General features: G+C 39.1%; 2 protein-coding genes and 1 long non-coding RNA gene across 3 annotated transcripts in view; 2 read left to right on the forward strand and 1 right to left on the reverse strand.

The window, feature by feature from the left end:
* Window positions 1–1,266: 1,266 nt before the first annotated feature.
* LOC141562411 (tripartite motif-containing protein 43-like) lies at window positions 1,267–2,643 on the reverse strand. Its single transcript, XM_074302454.1, has one exon. It carries the CDS (start codon window positions 2,641–2,643, stop codon window positions 1,267–1,269), a length of 1,377 nt encoding a protein of 458 aa, XP_074158555.1.
* Window positions 2,644–8,186: 5,543 nt separating this feature from the next.
* LOC141562412 (E3 ubiquitin-protein ligase TRIM21-like) overlaps window positions 8,187–22,135 on the forward strand; it is a 44,694-nt gene continuing 30,745 nt past the window's right edge. The window contains exon 1 of the mRNA XM_074302455.1: window positions 8,187–9,461. Within this exon, the coding sequence (XP_074158556.1) occupies window positions 8,187–9,461 (1,275 nt within the window). The remainder of the gene's footprint in view (window positions 9,462–22,135) is intronic.
* On the forward strand, window positions 14,502–20,459 carry LOC141563511 (uncharacterized). The gene is made up of 2 exons (XR_012488443.1): window positions 14,502–14,759; window positions 17,710–20,459. It is a non-coding gene; the product is annotated as an uncharacterized LOC141563511 (long non-coding RNA).

The following is a 22,135-nucleotide window of genomic DNA, read 5'->3' on the forward strand; positions in this document are numbered from 1 at the left end:
TGTGTAACCTCGAGCAAATGACTTTTTCACCTTGTGTTGGAAGGGGTCGAATCGAGAGGAAGCATGCCTAAGTGAAGGTTTTTATTATTAAAAAAAAAAAAAAAGTTTCTTATTGAGGAATCTGATTTCCTTTTTTGAATCTCAGATGTGGGTCCATTTGCAAGAAATTAAAAGGGATATATTTCAATTACAATGGCTTAATCCAATAGTGATGATAAATTCTACAGGACATTAGCCCCCTTGAGTTCTCTATTTGGGTTTATGATGATTGACTAGGGAGACATCCCAACTTTAGCCTTAGGACTCTTCAGGGACTTGGATATTCAATGTGAATTTCAAACCTACTCAGTCAGAATGTGGTTCTAGTTTGGTAATGAATCAAGCAAGAAGCCATCACTTTCCAGCATGATAACAGGACTTCTGGATTGAGAAATTCTTCAACAATTTGTCATTTGTGAGCAAGATTTACTGGGATTGCTAACAGTAAAAAAGGAATTTCCTTTTCTGGAATTACTAAAGAAATCCAGATTAGCATTGATTTCCTTCTCACATCAGTTTTCTGGAGCCCATCATAATCCAATGTTGTTTAGGGTGTTAACAATAACATGACTCAAAGTTTTATTTTGTATGAGGTCAATTAAAAAACAAATAGTGGAAGGGGAACAGCCAAGAAGGGGCAGAGAGAAACCAGGATGCTGTTTCTTAGATTCCTTAAAGTTCTTTAGATTCTTTGAAGAGATAAAGATAATTTTAGCAAAGTTAAATTAATTGTAACAAATAACTTTGCCAAGAAAACCCCAAATGAGGAAACAAAGAGCTTGACACAAAGGAAAGAAATGCACAACAAAAAAGATAAAAAGAAGCACACCAAAATCTAGAATTCATTTCACATCTTTATTGAATGGAGTAAAAGATAAGTTAACAGTAATTCAAGTGACATAGGAGTGGAATGGCTTGAAATCTATGGCTTTCGAAGAACTTTGACAAATTCTAGGAAGACTATGAAAGCCACAGTCCTTAGGTGTGTTGTTATATATATTTTTAACTGCTGAAAAAAATTGCTATGTTTTGAAATTTCATAAGCAGAATCCACTGACAATCAGAAGGCACAACATTCTTGGAAATAGTCCTCTTCAGCTTGCAGGGTGAAAGGCAAGCCATCTAGAAGTTGGTGATGCTCCTTGTCTTGCAGGGGAAGTTTGGAAATGGAAAAACGCCAGCCGGGGAGCCTAGTGGTGGGCTGAGAATTCCTCCTTGTTGGAATGCTCAGAGAGACAAATAGCAGCAAGAACAAAGATGAGAATCCACTGCACAGAGAGTCATGGGAGCAGGCTTTGTTCCTGGAAGTGGGGGGCCAGGAGAAAACATGGGTCTAACAGGGGCTGCAAATGAAATATCAGGTAACTGATAAATAAGAGAACTCTGCAGAACATTGTAAAAGGCCAGAGTACCAAATTTGTATTCCAAGTATACTCCAATCCTGGGAATAGGATCTTTTAGTTTGTGGTTCAGTGATCCAGGATAAGATTGCAAATAGTGTCCATCTTCCTTCTTGACACATCTCAGGAAAAAGACAGAGGCATATTTAGTTATTCTCCCGGGACTTTTTATCCTCAAATAGGTTGTGTGAATCCCCAGTGTCCACTGAGGCAGCTGTGTCACATCCACCTCCCAGTACTGTATGCCTGAGGAGAAGGCCTGCTCAGCAAGGACCATGGGAAGATCAGAGTCATCACCATGTGGGCTGTCTACCTGCCAGCCTTCTCCAGCTCTTACACTCTTCAGATCCTCAGCCACAATCAGGCAGGGACTGGCTGCTGCAGGATCCAACCTGATGTCCACTCTGAATTGGTTGAGGGTCTCTAGCAAGCCAAAGATAGGACACACTCTCACCTCTGGGTTGAGAGCCTTGGCCCTTTGGGACAATGCTGACTTGCTCCTTTCCAGCAACTCCTTGACATCCCGGAGCAGATCCAGATTGGGTTGGGAGTCTGCTTCCTGTAGATCTAGCATGAGGTCCTGAAGGGTGCTGCTTTCCTGGGATAGTGTCTCCTTCTTGTTTTTTGTTTCTTGATCCATCCTTTCCAGATAATGATATATCTCATCCCACATGAGGGAATCCCGTTCCCGGTATTCTCTGCTGATCATCTCCTCCCAGTCAATAACAGGTTTCTTTTCCTTAACAAGAAGTTTCTTAGTTTCCTTAAAGTACTTCTGTAAGCAACTTTGCAGGTGCTGCATCTTCTTCCTGGAATTGGACACAGCTTCTTCTACAGGACAGTGCCTGTGAGCCCCATGCTCTGGGGCTTGACAACATCTTAGACAGAGCAATGTCTGGTCGTCTTCACAAAAGAACTCCAAGACTTCTTTGTGAATGGCACAGCGCCTCTGTCCTCCAGTACTCTGTAACAGCTGGGAGCTGAGCTGTTTGCCCAGTTTAGTCAGCTCTGCTAGGCTCCCATTGAGTAATGGGAAGCCTCTGACCTGAGACACTTGCCTGCATTCAGGGCAAGAGAAAGCTGTAACTGCTGTGCTTGGGAGACATGCTCGGCAAAAGCTGTGCCCACACCCGATGGTGACTGGCTCACAGAAGTACTTCCAACAGATGGGACACGTGATCTGGTTCTGCAATTGTTGCAGCATTTCCACAGCAGCAGCAGCCATTCTTCCTCTCTCCACTTGCTTCTGTTCTGCAGCAGCTGAGATGAAGAGCCTTCACTTCTATTCAAAGCAGTGCTTCCGAGCAGAAGAAGGCTCTCCTTTTATAGCAGGTAGCCCCAGCCCTCTAGAGCCTCCCTGGCAAGGTGTGAATTCCCCTGTCCCAGAATTCTGAAGTTCTACTTGTTAACTGTTCTCAGTTGACAGAGCCCTGAGGACCTCAGAGTTCACACTTTTAGTTGGCTCCTTTGAATGTTTGGATTTCACCATCCTGCAGCTTTGTGGCTGTCTGTTAGGAAGAGCTTTCTTTCCCTTACCCAGCCTTACCCAATCAGTTCTAAGAAGCTCCAAAAGTCCTGTGCATTTCTCCCTTCAATCTACTTTTGGAAAGTCACAGAATTTAAGATTAAAAATGGATCTGCATGGCCATTTAGTTCAAGGAGCCCACAGCTATGATGAGGGCCATCTCCAGGATCCAAGAAGGGGTATTCCTTCTCTGTTGGATCTACAGTGGCATACTTATTACTTCTTCTCTATTGCATTTTTCTCTCAGTTAAGTGTCTTCTTCCTCCTTATTCCATCCTTTCCACAGTTGTCAATTAACCTTCCACAAGCAATCTGAGGATTAAAACTGTCTAAAAAAGTGTAACAGAAAAACTGATTTGTTTCTTTTTTTAACAACAGAATACCTTTTTTATAAACAGTTCAACATACAAAGAACATTAATTGATTTTTTTCATCTATCATTTTAAATTAGTAGAACAAGACATTAAAGTGTCAACAACTTATCTGCAAATTTAATTTCCTTTCCCTAATCCTACCTTTCTTTCACAAATGGTGCACCTAGAGGACAGGGTCTGATTTGTTTATCTTTTGTCTTCTAATATCTTCCATGATGCCGGTGAAATGATAGGTGTCTAAAAGTGTTAACTGAATTGAATTCTATTGATTTTAAAATTGAGGACTCCAATGAAGGCTACAGCATTGGGATGGCTAGTGCTTTTTTTCCATTCCACTTATTGCTCCATTTGGTCAGGTATTAGATGATCTCTCTATATGTTGTTTAAGTTGTTTAAGTTATCCAAGTGTTGTGAGGGCTGCTATTAACATCTGGGAATATGATGGGACAGAGAGGAGGAGCTCTACTTTGCCACAAGCATGATATTTTTTTTTTGAAATCTTCACATTGTTTCTTGAAAGTGGAGAGACATTTCTCTAGAAATGAGGAACAAGGAGGCTTTAATGATTGAGAGCGCCTTGTAAAAAAAGAAGGAAGGATTCCAGTTTTGTGGAAAGGACATGGTAGGGGGTGGAGCTAAGATGGAGGAGAACAGACACAATTCTCTGTAACCTCCTCTAACCTTCTCTCAAACCTACCCCAGATGAAGCCTCTAAACTGGTTTTGAAGTCAAAGAATCCACAAATATTTGTAGTACAACACATTTCTAGAAGAAGAAGATACCTTGGAAGAATTTCAGAACAGGTCTGTTTCAATCTGGCAGGGGGAGAGTCTGCCAAGCCCAGAGCATAGTATAGGGAGACCAGGGCAAGAAGCTGGAGTGGAGAGTCAAAGTGTTGTAGCTTCCAAGACCCTGGGGATCTTGTGTGAGCCTCCTTAGGCCACTCTGTCCAGGTTGCTACCAGATGGTTTGGCAGATTTGCCTTTTATAAAAAACAAATAGTTCCATTACTGGAAATCAATCAGCAGAACTGCCCCAGGGCAGCTGTCCCTCCCTTGCATTGAAAGCACCTCAAGCCTTTAAAACAATGAATAAAAAACAAAAAAGAACTCAAACCTAGACAGCTTTTATGGAGAGAGAAAAACAGCCCTCAAATCCTGAGGTTCCTAAAGGCAAAGCAAGTCCAGAAGAAGCCCTAAAGAGAGATACAAGCTGATTGCCATTTCACAAAACTTTCTTTGAAGATAGCATAAAGGATCTTAAAAGAGAATTAGAAGAAAAATGGTGAAATGAAATGAGACCATTGCAAGAAGGAATAGAAAAAATGAAAAAAAGAATGCAATGAACAAAAAAATTTAATTGTCCAATTGCAAAAGGAGGTAAAAAAATAACTGAAGAAAAGAATACTCTAATTTTTAGTGTATTTAGTGAACAAATGGAAGTGAATCACTCAAGACTTCAAGAATCAGTGAAACAAAAAAAAAATAGAAGAAAATATGAAATACTTCCTAGGACAAATGATAGTGATAAAATGATTGGTTTATACTCAGTGTAGAGCATATAAGTAGGGACTGAGAACCACTGAGGACAAGCACACTAGAAGTTCTCAGAACCCAGGGGACAAATTCAATTTGAATTTCAATTTCCTGGTGGCTGGCCTGGCCTCCTGCACTTTCCCCACTAAAAGCAAGGCCACACTGAAAGGCTCTTCAGAAAGCTGCCCAGCATCAGGCAAAGAGGAAATAAAAGATTTGGACTTTAACTCTTGGCTACTCTTCTGGTGATTACTGAACTGAAACAAAGGCTGCTGCCAGAGACCCCAAGAAAACTGAACCAAGAGAACCTTACAAAGCAAGCCTATAAAGCAATAAACATCCCTAAATTGACAGTATGGCTTCATTATCTGTATCTGAAAGTCAAACTAGCTACCAATCAGGGTTGCCTTACCTTTGCCAAAGGCGGTCTTAAACGGGTAATATGTATTGTTGTAATATAATTCCTAAGTTTCTAAACTTTTTCTTTGTCATTTGCTGGCCATGGTGTGTTACCTGAATTTTGACAAACTCCCCGGGAAAAATCTCACTTGATTTCTCATGCCAAGCTTTGGGTATTGAAATGGGGATAGTCCCTTTGACCATGAATGTAAGCTTTTTTTCATACCAGTTCTAGGACACCAACAAAACCTTCCTGTTGAAAGTGTAGTCTTCTGTATTTCTGTTTACTGGGCTCTGAGAATGATAGAGAATGACTATTTGTCTAATATTTCATAAAGTAGAAGCTTGTGCCAGGTCCAGATGCAATGTTGAGATCGAACTCCAAGGGGTAAGTGAATAAAGAATGAAAGGGGAACAATAAAACTCAGGGAGATTCATCAACTTCTCTGTCTTGTACTCTGTTTCTATGCATTATTTAATCAGGCTTCTGATGGAGCACTCATGGAGCTTCATTAGGCTGAAGTTTTATTCTGAGCAATAAGCAGAGCCTGCAGGAACACAAATGTTGTGCTACTTGTGAGTTGGAATCAATAGAGCATCTGACCACGATGTTTGACACACCAAAGGGCTTTTAAAAACCAATTTTTATTCGGTTATGAAGGATGAAAACCAAATGAAAGCAATACTCAAGAGAGATTTCTTAGGTGCCAGATAGAATATAAAAGTGAGGATTCAGTCATCATGTTCCTCCTTCCAAAAATATGTACAACATAAGCCACACCTCAGGATTTAGTAATCCCAGGGGAAAGAAAGTTGCAGTCAGAATATAAGTCATTAAGGTACACCCAATGCTTACTATATACCATCCATATAACCTTAGAAAACTCTCTTCTTTTTGAAAAAAGTCCCTTCATCCCTGCTCAGGGTAATTCTTTCTTCTCTGTGGGATTAATTGAAGGGGAGAGAGAGAAATTGGAGAGGTCAAGGTCTATAGGTATTTATTACTATATCACTAGCTAATTATATCACTCCCCTAACTGACTACCAGAATTTATCTATATGCTGGGAAGAGGAAGGTCAGAAGAAATGAGGCAGTCTAAGAATTCCAAAGACTAGAAAAGTAACTGTTGGTTAAGAAGTCAGGAAGTCATTTACTCATATGCAGATATTTTATGTGGGGGCTGATTAGAGTAAAAAAGGAAATGCCTGAGAGAGAACAGGGGCATGGCTAAAAGCTCTTTCCAAGTGTAATCAAATAAATAAAGAATATTCTTCATGAACCCTTACTGCCCACAGAAGAATGGTTGAAAATGAACGATATCATCTTTTTTTTACTGTCAAAAAGGCTTGTGAAATGTTTAAATTTCCATAATATTGTTTATCCTATTGTCAAACCAGGAAACAGGACTATGCCTACTTGCAGTTTAGAGACCTGTAAGTAAGAACCTAGACTATGCTGCCCAGAACCCTAGTTAGATCCAAAGATTGATGAAGGGAGATTTCTCACAATTGCATACCTCAAACAACCCATATAACTTATCTGAAACCTGAAACTTACTGATGAATCAGTTATTCTTTCCATGTTCTTTGATTAAATATAGATATTTGGGAGTAGGACACCTCTTCATATGAATTAAGGGAATTGCATTGCTTTCTCTCATCCTTACAACTTGGATAGGCCCTAATCTGTCCTTACATTAGAAATCTGATCACCTAATATTGAATTCTTTTCTTAATTAGTTGATTGTATTTAATTAATTGCTTTTAATTTATAAAAGTCTATCTTCTCATGTTTTGGAGATTGAGGCTTAAGCTTGTTGCTTAAGAAATCGATATACTTAGAAGATCCAACCTTTGTTTACATTAGTAATTTTATCTTTGAGGTGGCTGAACAGTCAACGTGATTAGATTTTCTTAATGTGATTAGATTTTCTTAAGATCCTTTTAAATTTCTACAAGGATATATTTCTAGAAGATTTATTCAGCAATAAAATCTCTTGGCATCTGGAAAATCTGATCTACTGGTATAAATGTGTCTGCAAATCTGTCCTAAAAATAAGGCCCTAAGGATACTGTATGGCTGATTTGCCTAGATATATTTCAGAGTTAATTAGATCAAAATGGACAGTTTTGGGATGATGCTCAAAGACAGTCCCCTAGGGAAGAATTCCTATGAAGAAATGCTTTCCAGAAGCAGACAACTTCATGAAGTAGACAACTCTCCAAAAATTTGCACTTGGATATACTGATTAAGAACATTAAAGAACTGTTCTACTCTTTTCCTCTTGATCCTTGTTTGTATTTTGGCTCCCATTATATTGATTTGACAGTGTGTTTTAGCCATGGGCATCACACTTGGGGATCACAGAGATGGCCCTAATCATGAACATGGGTTCCTTGCACTAAATGACCATGCAGGAGGATTTCTCATCTCACATTCTGTGATTCTCCATAACTGGACTGAAGGGAGAGATGCAGAGGATTCTTGGAGAGACTTGGAAGTGATTGGGTATGGCAGGGTAAAGGAGAGAAGGTACTTATGGATCCCTGTGTTTACATGGGGCTCCTGCACAAATCAGATTGTAAAATTCATTGATTTGAAGCTCCCTGTTTTCAGAGGCTTCTTCCTAAAAGATAGGGTAACCATCAGGATGGTGAAACCCATCCATACAAAGGAGTCAACTAAAAGTGTGAACTCTGAGGTCCTCAGGGCTCTGTCAACTGGGAAGAGTTAACAAGTAGAACTTCAGAATTCTGGGACAGGGGAATTCACACCTTGCCAGGGAGGCTCTAGAGGGGTGGGGCTACCTGCTATAAAAGGAGAGCCTTCTTCTGCTCAGAAGCACTGCTTTGAATAGAAGTGAAGGCTCTTCATCTCAGCTGCTGCAGAACAGAAGCAAGTGGAGAGAGGAGAATGGCTGCTGCTGCTGTGGAAATGCTGCAACAATTGCAGAACCAGATCACGTGTCCCATCTGTTGGAAGTACTTCTGTGAGCCAGTCACCATCGGGTGTGGGCACAGCTTTTGCCGAGCATGTCTCCCAAGCTCAGCAGCTACAGCTTTCTCTTGCCCTGAATGCAGGCAAGTGTCTCAGGTCAGAGAATCACCTTTATGTATCAATGGGCGCCTGCTAGAGCTGACTGAACTGGGGAAACAGCTCAGCTCCCAGCTGTTGCAGAGTGCTGAAGGACAGAGGCGCTGTGCCACTCACCAGCAAGTCTTGGAGTTCTTCTGTGAAGACGACCAGACATTGCTCTGTGTCAGATGTTGCCAAACCCCAGAGCACAGGGCTCACAGGCACTGTCCTGTAGAAGAAGCTGCTCCCAATGTCAGGAAGAAGCTGCAGCACCTTCAAAGTTGCTTGGAGAAGCACTTTGAGGAAGCAAAGAAACTTCTTGCTAGTCCCAGACCTCTTGTGAACTGGCACAAGATGATTACAGAAGAATACTACAAAATGTACAACCTGCACTTATTCAAGGAATGCCCTTTTGCTAGGATTGAGGAAGAAGAAAGAAGTGAGAAGGACAGACTTTCCCAGCAAATGAGAACCCTTCAGGACCTCATGCTAGATCTCCAGGAAGCAGAGGGCCAAGCCAATGTGGATCTGCTCCGGGATGTCAAGCAGTTGCTGGAAAGGAGCGAGTCAGTGTTGTCCCAAAGGGCCAAGGCGCTCATCCCGGAGCTCAGAGTGTGTCCCGTCCCTGGCATGATAGAGATGCTCAACCGCTTCAGAGTGCACATCAGGTTGGATCCTGCATCAGCCAGTCCTTGCCTGATTGTGGCTGAGGATCTGAGGAGTGTAAGAGCTGGAGAAGGCTGGCAGGTGGACACCCACCCTGGTGATGACGGGCATCTTCACATGGTCCTTGCTGAGCAGGCCTTCAGCTCAGGGAGACGATACTGGGAGGTGGATGTGACAGGATTACCTCAGTGGATGCTGGGGATCCACACCCCCTGCTTGAAGAGACAAAGTGGTGGCAGCAAGACCCATTGTCCCTCTGTGTTCTTTCTGAGATGTGTCAGGAAGGAAGAGGATTACTTTTTGCAATCCTACCCTGGATCGCTGGACCACAGACTGAAAAGCCCTATTCCCAGGGTAGGACTCTACCTAGAATACCGTACTGGCACTCTGGCCTTTTACAATGTTCTGCAGAGTTCTCTTATTTATCAGTTACCTGATATTTCATTTGTAGCCCCTGTTAGACCCATGTTTTCTCCTGGCCCCCCACTTCCAGGAACAAAGCCTGCTCCCATGACTCTCTATGCACTGGATTCTCATCTTTGTTCTTGCTGCTATTCGTCTCTCTGAGCATTCCAACAAGGAGGAATTCTCAGCCCACCCCTAGGCTCCCCGGCTGGTGTTTTTCCATTTCCAAACTTCCCCTGCAAGACAAGGAGCATCACCAACTTCTAGATGGCTTGCCTTTCACCCTGCAAGCTGAAGAGGACTCTTCCCAAGTATGTTGTGCCTTCTGATTGGCAGTGGATTCTGCTTATGAAATTTCAAAACATAGCAATTCTTTTTCAGCAGTTAAAAAAAAATAACAACACACATGAGGACTGTGGCTTTCATAGTCTTCCTAGAATTTGTCAAAGTTCTTCGAAAGCCATGGATTTCAAGCTATTTCACTCCTATGTCACTTAAATTACTGTTAACTTATCTTTTACTCCATTCAATAAAAATGTGAAATGAATTCTAGCTTTTGGTGTGCTTCTTTGTATCTTTCTTGTTGTGCATTTCTTTCCTTTGTGTTAAGCTCTTTGTTTCTTCATTTGTGATTTTCTTGGCAAAGTTATTTGTTACAATGAATTTAACTTTGCTAAAATTATCTTTATCTCTTCAAGGAATCTAAAGAATTTTAAGGAATCTAAGAAACAGCATCCTGGTTTCTCTCTGCCCCTTCTTGGTCTTAGACACTTAACACTTCCTAGCTGTGTGACCCTGGGCAAGTCACTTAACCCCAGCCTCAAAAAAAAAAAAAAAAAAAAAAAAAAAAAGTCTATGCCAGAATTATCATCACTTTCAGAATTGCTATGAAGAGGGATGAATCATCTAGCAAGCTTTTTCCTCCAATAAAAAGGCAGTATGAGTAAGGACCCTTTGCACAGAAGTTCAGGTGATTCTAAATAATGTTGAATCATTGTCAAATATTCATGTGCATTATTTTCATATTTGGTGAATCACAGGATTATAAATCTAGAGCAAAATTTCTTAATCTGACATAAATGAAATTCCTGCCCAACCCCCAATCAATGGATAGATATTAGGGGGTCTGTTAATTCCTGACATTCCTGATATTAAGACCAGCTTTCCCAAACATTCCCGTTAGCAATCGAAAGTTCTTTCCAAATTACTGATGACCTGATCAGCATATGACAGCTCAACTTTTGGAAAAACCAATTTGATAGAAACAATTACTAAATATTCACTCTAATTTCACAATCCATGATCTGCCTTTCTGAGGTGGCAGGGAAGGTGGATAGTAGAAAGTAATACTTAGGCCACTAGGTGGCCTTGTACATAAGGTTATTGAACAAAGTTCAAAAATGTTCTCAACCACTAACTAGCTCTGTGACTTTAGATAAGTAATTTAACTTCTGTCTGCCATTTTGTCTTTAGAATGCGTATAATAACTTCTTATTATAAAGCTTTTTTAAAGACCAAACAGGATTAGCTATATAAAGTAATTTGCAAATCTCAAAGCACTGTGAAATTAGATAATATTATTAGTAATCACTTCAGACCAGCTCACCCCACTAGAGAGATGGCAGTTCCTTCAGAAGGAAATGGAAGCCTTAATATGAAACTAAAAGAGACCTGAATTGAACCTCCAATGGCCAAACTGAGAAGATTGTTTAATCCAAGCTAAATACTGGACTCTGATTATCTGATCTTACACTCTCAGGAAGGCAGAAAATTTAGTCTCCATCCCCTTTACAGCCTTTTGCTTAGTAGGCAAATACATTTGAATGAAGGAAAATTTTGGCTTGAAAATGAAGGTAATATTATTGTGCTGCCTACTTCACAGAGTTATTGTGAGAAAACAACTTTATTGTATAAAGTGTGAATTAAAGGCTGTTGTAGTGCCACAGTTCCCTTTTATGGATCTAATTCAGTTTCCATAATTTTCCTGACCCAGTTTCCCTGAATTATTCTGCCTCTATTCCTAATTGTAATGCTCAATACTGCAACACAACCTTTCCCTCTTAATCATTAGAATGTTTGAAAGTTGAAGATCTTAGATTTTAGACATCATTAGAACATCAGGTGCCTCTCCCCATCCCATTTAATTAGAATATCAGGTGCCTCTCCCTCTCCAGTGCCTCCCCCCATTATGTCATTATTCTTGTTACCCTATAAAGGAATTTTTGTATTCAACATTCTCTGCTGGATTCTTGGAGACAATAGTCCCATTCAGCCCTGGGAAGAAACCATGGATCCATTTGGTCCCAGTAAATCTCTCCCTTTAAATAAAACATTAAAGACTCTCTAATCTCCATTTTGCCTCAGTTTCTCTGCCATTCCACTGTGATTTAATGACTAGATCTAAGGTTTCAAAGTACTAGAGAAATGTGGAAAAAAATTCTATCTTTGTTTAAATTGAGAGAGATGGAGAGAGCAGAGCAAATTCACAGCTGCTCAAAGTAGAGTGAGGGAAGGGGAACGTATTTATGGGTTTTTGAGTCTTTTGAGCAGGGCTCAGGGGCAAAAGGAATAAAACACATGCACATGCAATAAGCTAGGGAGCAGAATACTTAGAAAGTCTCAAGCAATGTTTTGAATCTTCAAGTGCTTTACACTGGTCAAGGCTAATTCTGTAGTTTCTGGCAACTACAGATATCTCCAAATTCAGCTAGAATTCACTTACAACAGGTCACTTGTACATCAAGAAGTTTGGGGCATCATATGTAATGGGGATAAACTGGAACCCTTCCCAGTAAGATCAGGAGTGAAACAAGGTTGCCCACTATCACCATTACTATTCAATATTGTATTAGAAATGCTAGCTTTGGCAATAAGAGTCAAGAAAGAGATTAAAAGAATTAGAGTAGATAATGAGGAAAACAAATTACCACTCTTTGCAGATGATATGATGTTATACTTAGAGAACCCCAGAGATTCTACTAAAAAAGCTATTAGAAATAATCGACAACTTTAGCAAAATTGCAGAATACAAAATAAAACCCACATAAGTCATCAGCATTCTTACATATCACTAACAAAATCCAACAGTTAGAATTATAAAGGGAAATTCCATTTAAAGTAATTACCAATAGTATGAAATATTTAGGAATCTATCTGCCAAGGGAAAATCAGGAACTATATGGGTAAAACTACAAAACACTTTTCACACCAAAAAATCAGATATAACCAATTGAAAACATATTAAATGTTCTTGGATAGGGCAAGCAAATATGATAAATATGACAATACTATTTAATCTATTTATTTAGCGATATACCAATTTGACTTCCAAAAATCTATTTTTATGACCTAGAAAAAATAACAACAAAGTTCATATGGCAAAACAAAAGGTTAAGAATTTCAAGAGAACTAATGAAAAAAAAAATCAAATGAAGGTGCTGTAAATAGACTAGTTGGTCAGTGGAACAGGTTAGATTCAAAGGAAAAAACAATCAATAACTTTAATAATCTAGTGTTTTACAAACCCAAAGACCCCAGCTTTGGGGATAAGAACTCACTGTTTGACAAAAATTACTGGGAAAATTGGAAATCAGTATGGCAGAAACTGAGCATTGATCCATACTTAACACCGTACACCAAAATAAGGTCAAAATGGGTTCATAACCTGGGCATAAAAAAATGAGATTACAAATAAATTAGAAGAACATAGGATAGTTTACCTCTCTCAGACTTGTGGAGGAAGAAGGAATTTATAACCAAAGAAGGATTAGAGATCATTATTGATCACAAAATAGAAATTTTTTTATTCCTTCTTGCAATGATCTCATTTCATTTCCCTATTGTTCTTCTAATTCTATTTTAAGATCCTTTATGCAATCTTTGAAGAAAGTTTTGTGAAATGGGGACCAACTTTTGTCTCTCTTTAGGGCTTTATCTGGAGTTGCTTTGCCTTTAGGAACCTCAGGATTTGAGGTCTGTTTTTCTCTCTCTCCATAAAATCTGCCTATGGTGATCATTCTTTTTTGTTTTTTATTGTTTTTTTTTAAGGCTTGAAGTGTGTGCAATACAAGAGTGACAGCTGCCCAGGGGTAGTTCTGCTAATTGATTTCCAGTGCTGGGTAATGTGACTAGGTCGGGTCTTCTTCCTGCACTCAGTGATTTACAATTTGTCTTTGACAAAAGGCCAATCTGCCAAACCATCTATTTGCAACCAGGACAAAATGGCCTAAAGAAGCCTCACAGAACATTCCCAGGTTGGTGGAAGCTACAACACTTTGACTTTCCACTCCAGGTTCTTGCCCTGGTCTCACTATATACTATGGTCTGGGTTTGGCAGACTGTCCCCTGCCTGATTGAAACAGACCTGTTCTGAAATTCTTCCAAGGTATCTTCTTCTAGAAATGTGTTGTATTACAAATATTTGTGCATTCTTTGACTTTAAAACCAGTTTAGAGTCTTCATCTGCTGTTGGTTTGAGAGAAGGCTAGAGGAGGTTACAGAGAAGTCACTCTTTGCTACACTGTAGATTATTCTATGCTCCAGAATGACTGATTGGAGAAAGTGAGTTTTAAGCTTCATAGAAAAGTGTTTGGCCTTTCTGATTCAGAGATTACTTATTTGGATATTGTAGGACTGCAAATGTAACAGGATCAGCTGTCAGAAGTAAATATAAAGAAGGGAACATTATCAACTTCTCCTATTGGAAGATGAGATTCAGAGGCAAGGGAGATCTGAAGTTTTGTATTCTGCTTATGAGCATTCATGGTGCCAAGGCCCTTCACCCAGACATCTGCAAACCATTTTAAGATTAGATAAAAGTCTTGGCCCCAAAGGAATGTCCTGGATGTGTGAGAACTCCCTACCCCAAGGTTTCTCTGACCTAGGTGTTAACAATAAGTATTCTTTAGATCTTAAAACCTGTCAAACACATGATGAATGTTTCAACCATAAATCTGTCACACATTGCCTTGACTTCCTGACATATGGTCAACAGATGTTATATCCTTTGTTCTATTGAAACTTACTTTGCTACGCGGCATTTGCTCCACAACGTATAAAAACCCTCTACTTTGCTTCAGTAAACGAACTTTTCTGCCCTGTGCAGAATCGTCTCCGCCTCTTTCTTTCTTCACCCATTCCCAGGTTGTAGCCTTACCAGCCTTGTGCTTACAGGCTGACACGGGGCTTCAGACCCCCCTTAGTTTGAGACCCGCAGGTCGGGTCAATTGGCGCCCTCGAACAGGGACCTGAAGATTCGTGGCAGCCCCGCAGATCGGCGAGGAGAAGGAACGTACCCGTCTGGCCAGACCCCCTACTTCAGCAATCAAAAGATTGCAAACGGTGAGTATGCCATCTGCCGCAATCATGGGTTCCCAGCTCTCTAAAGAACAAGCTTTCATAAAAGATCTTAAAAGAAAGCTTTAGAGAAAGAGGCTTAAAAGTTAAGAAAAATAGAGTTCTGTGTCTGTCTGTGTATGTTTGTCTGCTTTGAATTTTTTGTTCTGTGTTAAAAGTTAGCAAGCTCATAAGAGATAGGAATTCAGCCTCTGTGTTACAGGCTTAGAAAAATAACAGGCTGAATTGTGGAAATTGGAATTCATTCAGAATAGTAATTCTTTCAGAGTGGTCTTAAATCATGGAATATCTAGGCATTCCCTGTGAAGACAGAGAAATGCAGTAAAATGGGCTTTGAAGTTTAGAGAAGCTCTGTTTGGATTCTGGGAGGGAAGAATGTTCAAGGTGAAACAAACTTCTCTCTGGCAGCGGGGGTCCTAGGAAAAGCCTCTAGTTTGCTTTGGTGATTTAAGAGCTTTGTTAAGTTTTAAAAACAATGATTAAGAAATTTGGGAATTGATTATTTTAATGTTACTTAATATAAAATTGTTTGTGATTTTAAACTTTTTAACCTGTTGTACCAATTTGTAAGTAAAACAAAAGAAAAAACTTGACTATTTTACACTGGTGGGAAAGTTTTCTCTGAAAAGCAGATTTTCAAAGCCTGCTAAAGGGGAGTAACAGCATTACAATCTTATCTGCTTAATACCATACCGCCTGGGAAGCTTCTACTAGTGGCCTTGAAGCACTCAGGCAGAAAAAAAAAAAAAAAAAAAGAAAAACTATTTGGTTTGCTTCTGAAACATTGGGTAATTTGTTATCATTATGGGTTATGAATCTTAAAGTTTAAAGTTTAAAAAAAAAGGGTGATTAAAGAAAAGGGACAAGAGAGATAGATTTACAAAAGCAATTAATAGTTTAAATGAAATCAGAAGAGTTATTGGTTTGGAAGTGTTAGGTTTAAGTAAGTAAGCATTGGGAAGAGAAAGACAGAGAGATGGGACAGGAGAATGAAGGTGATTTAAGAAGGATTGATTAGTGGGAGCAAAAGATTTCAAGAAGAAATCAGTGGGGAAAAGAAGGAACTAGTTGGAAAGGGGAGTCACGGAGAGATGACTGTGAGACAAGGATGTGTTTTTACAGGGGGAGAACAGCAGTAGGAAGCTGCAGCTGTTTTTGGTTGAAGAAAGCAAACTGATAAAGGGGTCAAGCTGCTCTTACAAGATGTTAATTTATTGAACATTTGTTTCCTTAGATATATAATAGTTTTTGTGTTCAAAGAATATGATCAGAAATGTGATATATAGTCTGAAAGGGTTATTTATTAAAAAAAAATGTTTAATTGATGTTTTTAAGAATTTTTCAGATTCCTTTATGTGAAAATAGAAGTTTTAATTAATTGTATTGATGCCAATTATTTACAGGGACTCCAAGTATAATAGTTCTTGCCTTTGTCCTTTTGAAAATGTTTTTGTTATGGCAATATGTAATTTGGGATTTTTCTGTGTATTGGGTATTTTAAAAACAAAATAATTGGTACAATGTTCAACTTATAAAATATCTACTTGGGGATATAAGAATTGTGTGAACATTCTGGGATAAATTTCTTATTGTTAAAAGTCTTACAAAATGTAGATGATCTTTTTGTGACAGAAAAAAAAAAAAAGTGACCTTGTCCAAGTCACTATCAGTTTGTTAAATTATTTAGGAGCACAGGGATTGATAATTTCTTAAGACAAATTGCAATTTGTGGAACATGAGGTAAAATATAAATACAGTAAACAATGTGGCTTTAGGAGTGTTATCAGCCACAGCACTTTTGGTACAAGAAAAGTCAGAAATTAACCTTTGGGAATAGTTTAATAGTGAATGTCCTGCACCAGGTTCAATCAATTCTGAATCAAAGAGGCCAGGAGGTGGCTAATTGATTCAAGGATTTTAAAATATGAAGCAATACTATTGGAAAGAGATGATTTGGCACTCTCACCAGACCATAACTTTAATCCAGCCATGTTCTTATTCACTTCCCCTGGGGAACATGTGTCCCTTGAACATGATTGTCCATATGTGATTGATTACCAAACTAAGATTAGGGAAGATTTGTAGGAAGTCCCTTTGTTGAAAGGCACTGAATAGTTCATAGATGGTTCTTCACAAATAGTTAATGGGAAAAGGAAAAATGGTTATGCTATTGTTAATGGGAAAATTTGACTCTGGTTCAAGCTGGATTCTTGCCAAAAGAGTGGTCAGCTCAAAATTTGTCAATTATATGCAGTAAATCAAGCCCTAAAATTGCTTGAAGGACTGATTCAAATTATGCTTGGGGAATTGTTCATATATTTGGGAAATATGGGAAGAAAGGGGAATGGTAAACAGTAAAGGAAAGGGATTGGCACACAGGGCATTGGTCACTGAAATTTTGACTAATCTTATGTTACCTAAGAATCCTGCAGTGATTCATGTGCAGGGGCACCAAAGAGGAAATTCATTTGAGATAAGGAGAAACTGCTTTGCAGATAAGGAAGCAAAGCGGCCTGGAGAAGAGGAATCTGTAAGTACAGAGGAGATGGTGGAGCAGGCAGATTTAGGCCAAAGCACCTGTTTCACAGCTAAGATCCTCCAATCTGTGGCCCAAGCTATAGCATCCTCCCTCATCATGTAAAGTGGAAAGGGTGGATAAGGAAATTAAACAGCAACTGACTGAATTGGCATTAGAGACACAATTGCCCTGGACCAAGTGCCTTCCCCTTGCCTTATTAAGAATTAAAACAAAACCCCTGAAGAAATGTGGAATTGTCACCTTATGAATTGTTGTATGGTCACCCTTATCCAAAAGGGATTCAAAATTCTTCCTTGTATCCAATATTTGAAACCAAGGATTTGTTTTTTAAGGAAATATGTTATGTCTTTACTGTAACATCTGAAAACTTTATAACTAAACAGGCTTATTGCTCAGACTCCTCCCTTAGGATTTCAACAGTGCATGAGTTCTAGCTTGGAGATGGGGTCCTGGTTCAGACATGGAAGGAGGACAAGCTGACCCTGAGCTGGAAAGGACTGATCCAGATCCAGATACAGCAGTGCTACATAGGAAAGAGAGTGGGCTCCGAGAGTGTGGACTTCCCAACTGAATGCAGAGAACAAACTGAGACCAACATTGAAAAGCAACTGATGAACTGTGCATGTAAAATCTTGATAGCAGTATTGAAACCTCACTATTAGATAAAATATCTATTACTGACACCTCCCCCTCCTACAAAACATCCTCCATCAATCATAAGAGTTCCTAAAAACTTGTACCAATAATGTAACTTTTCCTCCTCTGATGAATTGTGTTAGAAAGAAAAGAACCTGGTATGATACCCTATTTGGTGGTGCTGGAACTGGTTTGGGTATAGTTAATTCAATAGACCTTGAGACCTTGGCCAGCAGACTGCGCAGTGCTGGGCAAGATGTTTCTCAGGCTTTGACTGTAAATGCTCAATAGTTGCCCACAACGATCCTACCCCACCAAAATACTTTAAAATATCAAGGCCAATTTCTACAGATTTTTGATGATAGTATTATTACTAGTTTGGGTTTTACTGAAAATATTAGTAAATTATTTAAGTGGACCAAATACCCTTTACAAAATATGTATACCTAGATACAAAAAGAAAATGCTCAGAGATTGTTGCAATGTGGGATTATATGTTTAATTTACCAGAAGCATGGAAAAACAATGACCTGAAAATGCTATGTGTACTTTTTTTTTGGTGTACTGGAACTATTGTGTATTGTCAAGTTAAGATATGGGCTGTTATGTGTCAATTTCATGTGTTACCTTTTGTCTTACCTAATTACTTTGCTTTACTTCATATATATGGATATCCTAAACAGATCTTTAGTTATGAAGAAACTATTAGAGTCTAATCAGCGCGCATTAAATGAACATCGAATACAGACTCTTATAGCTGCAGGACAACTTATCGAGGCCTCTCATTTAGTAACATCGGATACTAACCACCATTGGTATGATTTCTTATTTAGATCATGTAGCGCTACCATTTATTTTAATAGTTTAGCCATACCCATATTATTATTGTTGTTCTTTTTGTAATAATGTGTAATTGCTATATGTATTGGAAGATGAAAACAATTTATTCTAATTTTCCTCCATTAGCTCAGTCCTCTTACTATTTTCGTGATCTTAAGGCCAAATGAATAAGAAATTTAAAATTTCATATTAGGATTATAAGCTCACTCAAATCTAACAGGCCTCAGCTTCCAAATTATGGGAACTTGACCGTTCCATGGACTCTGTATATTTTTGACACTAGATGATAGGAACTAGCCATTCCTAGAGATGTTTGTGCTCCAGAGAAGAGTGGCTCCCTCCCTGGGCATAGACAATTAATAAAGAACTGTCAAGATACAGACGATACGGAACGAGTCAACTAGGGAAGCCCTTCCGTACCCCGCACCTGCACAGATGTATGTGCCAAACCCTTAAATAATTTTTGGTAAAAATCCTTCTTTGTCTATAGACATGATAAGAAAATTAACTAGAATGAAACGAGATAGTTCTTTTGATACAGCTATATCAGTGGTTAATTTGGCTCTTAATGTGATAGAGGAAATACTAATATATAAAATACAACAGGAGGTAGCTTTTTTAGCTGCGAGTCTACCACAATTTATGATAAAAAACAATGCTGCTTGGCGGCATCAAGAAAGTTTGGATCAGATAATGTTATATAGAATCTCACAGTTATCTGATGTAATGCAAATTGTTGTACATCAATAGGCATTGGCCTTTACCTTTGATAAGAGAGAAGGCAAAATGATATTCATAAGAATTAGTCCCTCAAATTCTAACCTCTAATTGGCTGATAAGCCTTTATAAAAGGCCAGGCTTTCTCATACTCTTGCTAGGGGAGAGAAATATGGAGATGGAGATGCAAAACTCATAATGCACTGGCTGTTCCCTGAAAGGCAGAAAGGTACTGACCTCAGCAACACACGAGCACCGGAAGATCATCAGGACTGTCTGCTTGATACCTGTCTCAAATCGGCCTGCAATGCATATGGTCATTAGGAATTCTGCCTACCATAGAATGGACAGGACCACCTCTGAATCAACGGCCTAACAAAGACAGACAAACTCAACAAAAATTGGTGTTCCCCATAGCTGTTGGTCGCAGTGGACCATCTGACCCTAGGGATAGAAGCCTCTGCTAATTCTCTGCTCTGTTCAGTGCTCTCCTCCCTATGCATAGAATTGAGAAAAACCGTAACAACAGGATTATAATAATTAAAATTTCAAATTGGCTAGACGTGATTCTTCTGAGTCAAAACGCCTTCCCTCCTATTTTTTTTTAAATTGAAGAAGGGGGACATGCCAAGGCTCTTCACCCAGACATCTGCAAACCATTTTAAGATTAGATAAAAGTCTTGGCCCCAAAGGAATGTCCTGGATGTGTGAGAACTCCCTACCCCAAGGTTTCTCTGACCTAGGTGTTAACAATAAGTATTCTTTAGATCTTAAAACCTGTCAAACACATGATGAATGTTTCAACCATAAATCTGTCACACATTGCCTTGACTTCCTGACATATGGTCAACAGATGTTATATCCTTTGTTCTATGGAAACTTACTTTGCTATGTGGCCACAACGTATAAAAACCCTCTACTTTGCTTCAATAAACGAACTTTTCTGCCCTGTGCAGAATCGTCTCCGCCTCTTTCTTTCTTCACCCATTCCCAGGTTGTAGCCTTACCAGCCTTGTGCTTACAGGCTGACATGGGGCTTCAGACCCCCCTTAGTTCGAGACCCGCAGGTCGGGTCATCATGGGACAGTTCTCTTTTTAGAAATTTTGTTAGACATAAGGAGAGACAAAAAGTGATGGCTCATATGGAGAGATACCTTCTGCATCAGGGAGGCCTGAATTCATGTCATCCCTCAGGTATTTCCTGATTGTTCTATAATATCTTTCGTCTTCCAAGTATTCCACCAAAGGTAAAATTTAGAAAGACCTTTTCCACCAACTTGTGTTTCAAGTGCTTAAACTTCATCTTGCGTGCCAGGGATTCTCCAAGGTGCAGGTTAGGGATTCTACAAGGAACACACACTCCAGAGATCAGGTCTATACAACGATGGAAAATTCCTACTTGTTTATGGGAAAAAGAAAGCAAGACAGAGCCACTGTCAGTTCATGGAGGCGAATAGTATACCAACATAAAAAGCAAACAAAAAAAGACACAAAAATTAAAATAATAGAAAGAGGCCAGGTTGGGAAGATCCATAAATACCCAGCAGAATACCTTGTATTTAAATGAATTTAATTTACAATAAGCAAAATCAATTACAAGGAATATATATATATATAAAGATACTTCTGCCTTCACTGTTTTGTTTCCATAGGGGAGAAATAGATATGCAAAGTAATACCTATAACATATTGAACAAAATTAATACTGTGTTGTATCATTTGATAATTAAAACTATTTTGTCATCTCTATTTTCCCACTATTTTACCAAAAAACGATCTCTTAGCCACATGCAGAAGGGTACCTTTACTAGTCCTAGCCTCCTGGAGTATCTACTTATTAGCCACTTTAAAGGTGGCACCCCAGCTTTCGTTTCTTCTTTAAGAAAAAGAACTAGTTGGAACTGCTCTCTCCCTTGGGGACAACTCCACTGTCCTAGCTTCTCACTTTTAAATTTGGGATCTGATCTCCAAGGAAGGGCAAAAAAGAGGTTTGGTGTGATTTTATTTTTTAGCCGAGATTTATTAGAGGCCTTTGAAGATAGTCAATTAATAAATATTCCATAATTGGCTGAGGATGTCTTGATTATCGGTACCTGAACTATCTGCCAATCTACCAATCAGGAGTCAGATGTAAGTCTTTTGGAAAATCCAAGCAAGATGAGGTCTCTTGGATGACTTTAGGGGACTTGGCTAGCCCCCTAACCAAAGCTGGTGACCTATATCCAAGCTCCCTTGGATTATTTATATAGAAGATCAGAATATAACCAGAGTATACCTTATGTAGAAGCAAAAAGGGCCCCCTAAGAGAAAAACACAAACAGGATGTGCCTTGACTAACAGAACAAGGAAATGTCACAACCTTGGTTATACTTTGTGTGGTTTTCTGGCATTTGTGTAATGTATAACAGAGAAAAACATGCTTAAGGTGGGATATAAAAAGGAAGCTGTAAGAAATAAAGTCAAGATGTAAGCTTGAATTCACCTGGTCCCATTCATATCCTTTTCAGTTATTACTTCACCCAGCAGTCATACAAACTACTAGCGCTCTTACCTTTGTCAAAAGATGCCACTGTCTTGTCAGGTCAATGAGAAGGAAAACGAACCTAAGTTTAGAAGGCTCTCTTAGCCC

The sequence above is a fragment of the Sminthopsis crassicaudata genome, chromosome 3 (genome assembly GCF_048593235.1).
Source record: "Sminthopsis crassicaudata isolate SCR6 chromosome 3, ASM4859323v1, whole genome shotgun sequence".
In the NCBI taxonomy this organism is placed as follows: domain Eukaryota; kingdom Metazoa; phylum Chordata; class Mammalia; order Dasyuromorphia; family Dasyuridae; genus Sminthopsis; species Sminthopsis crassicaudata.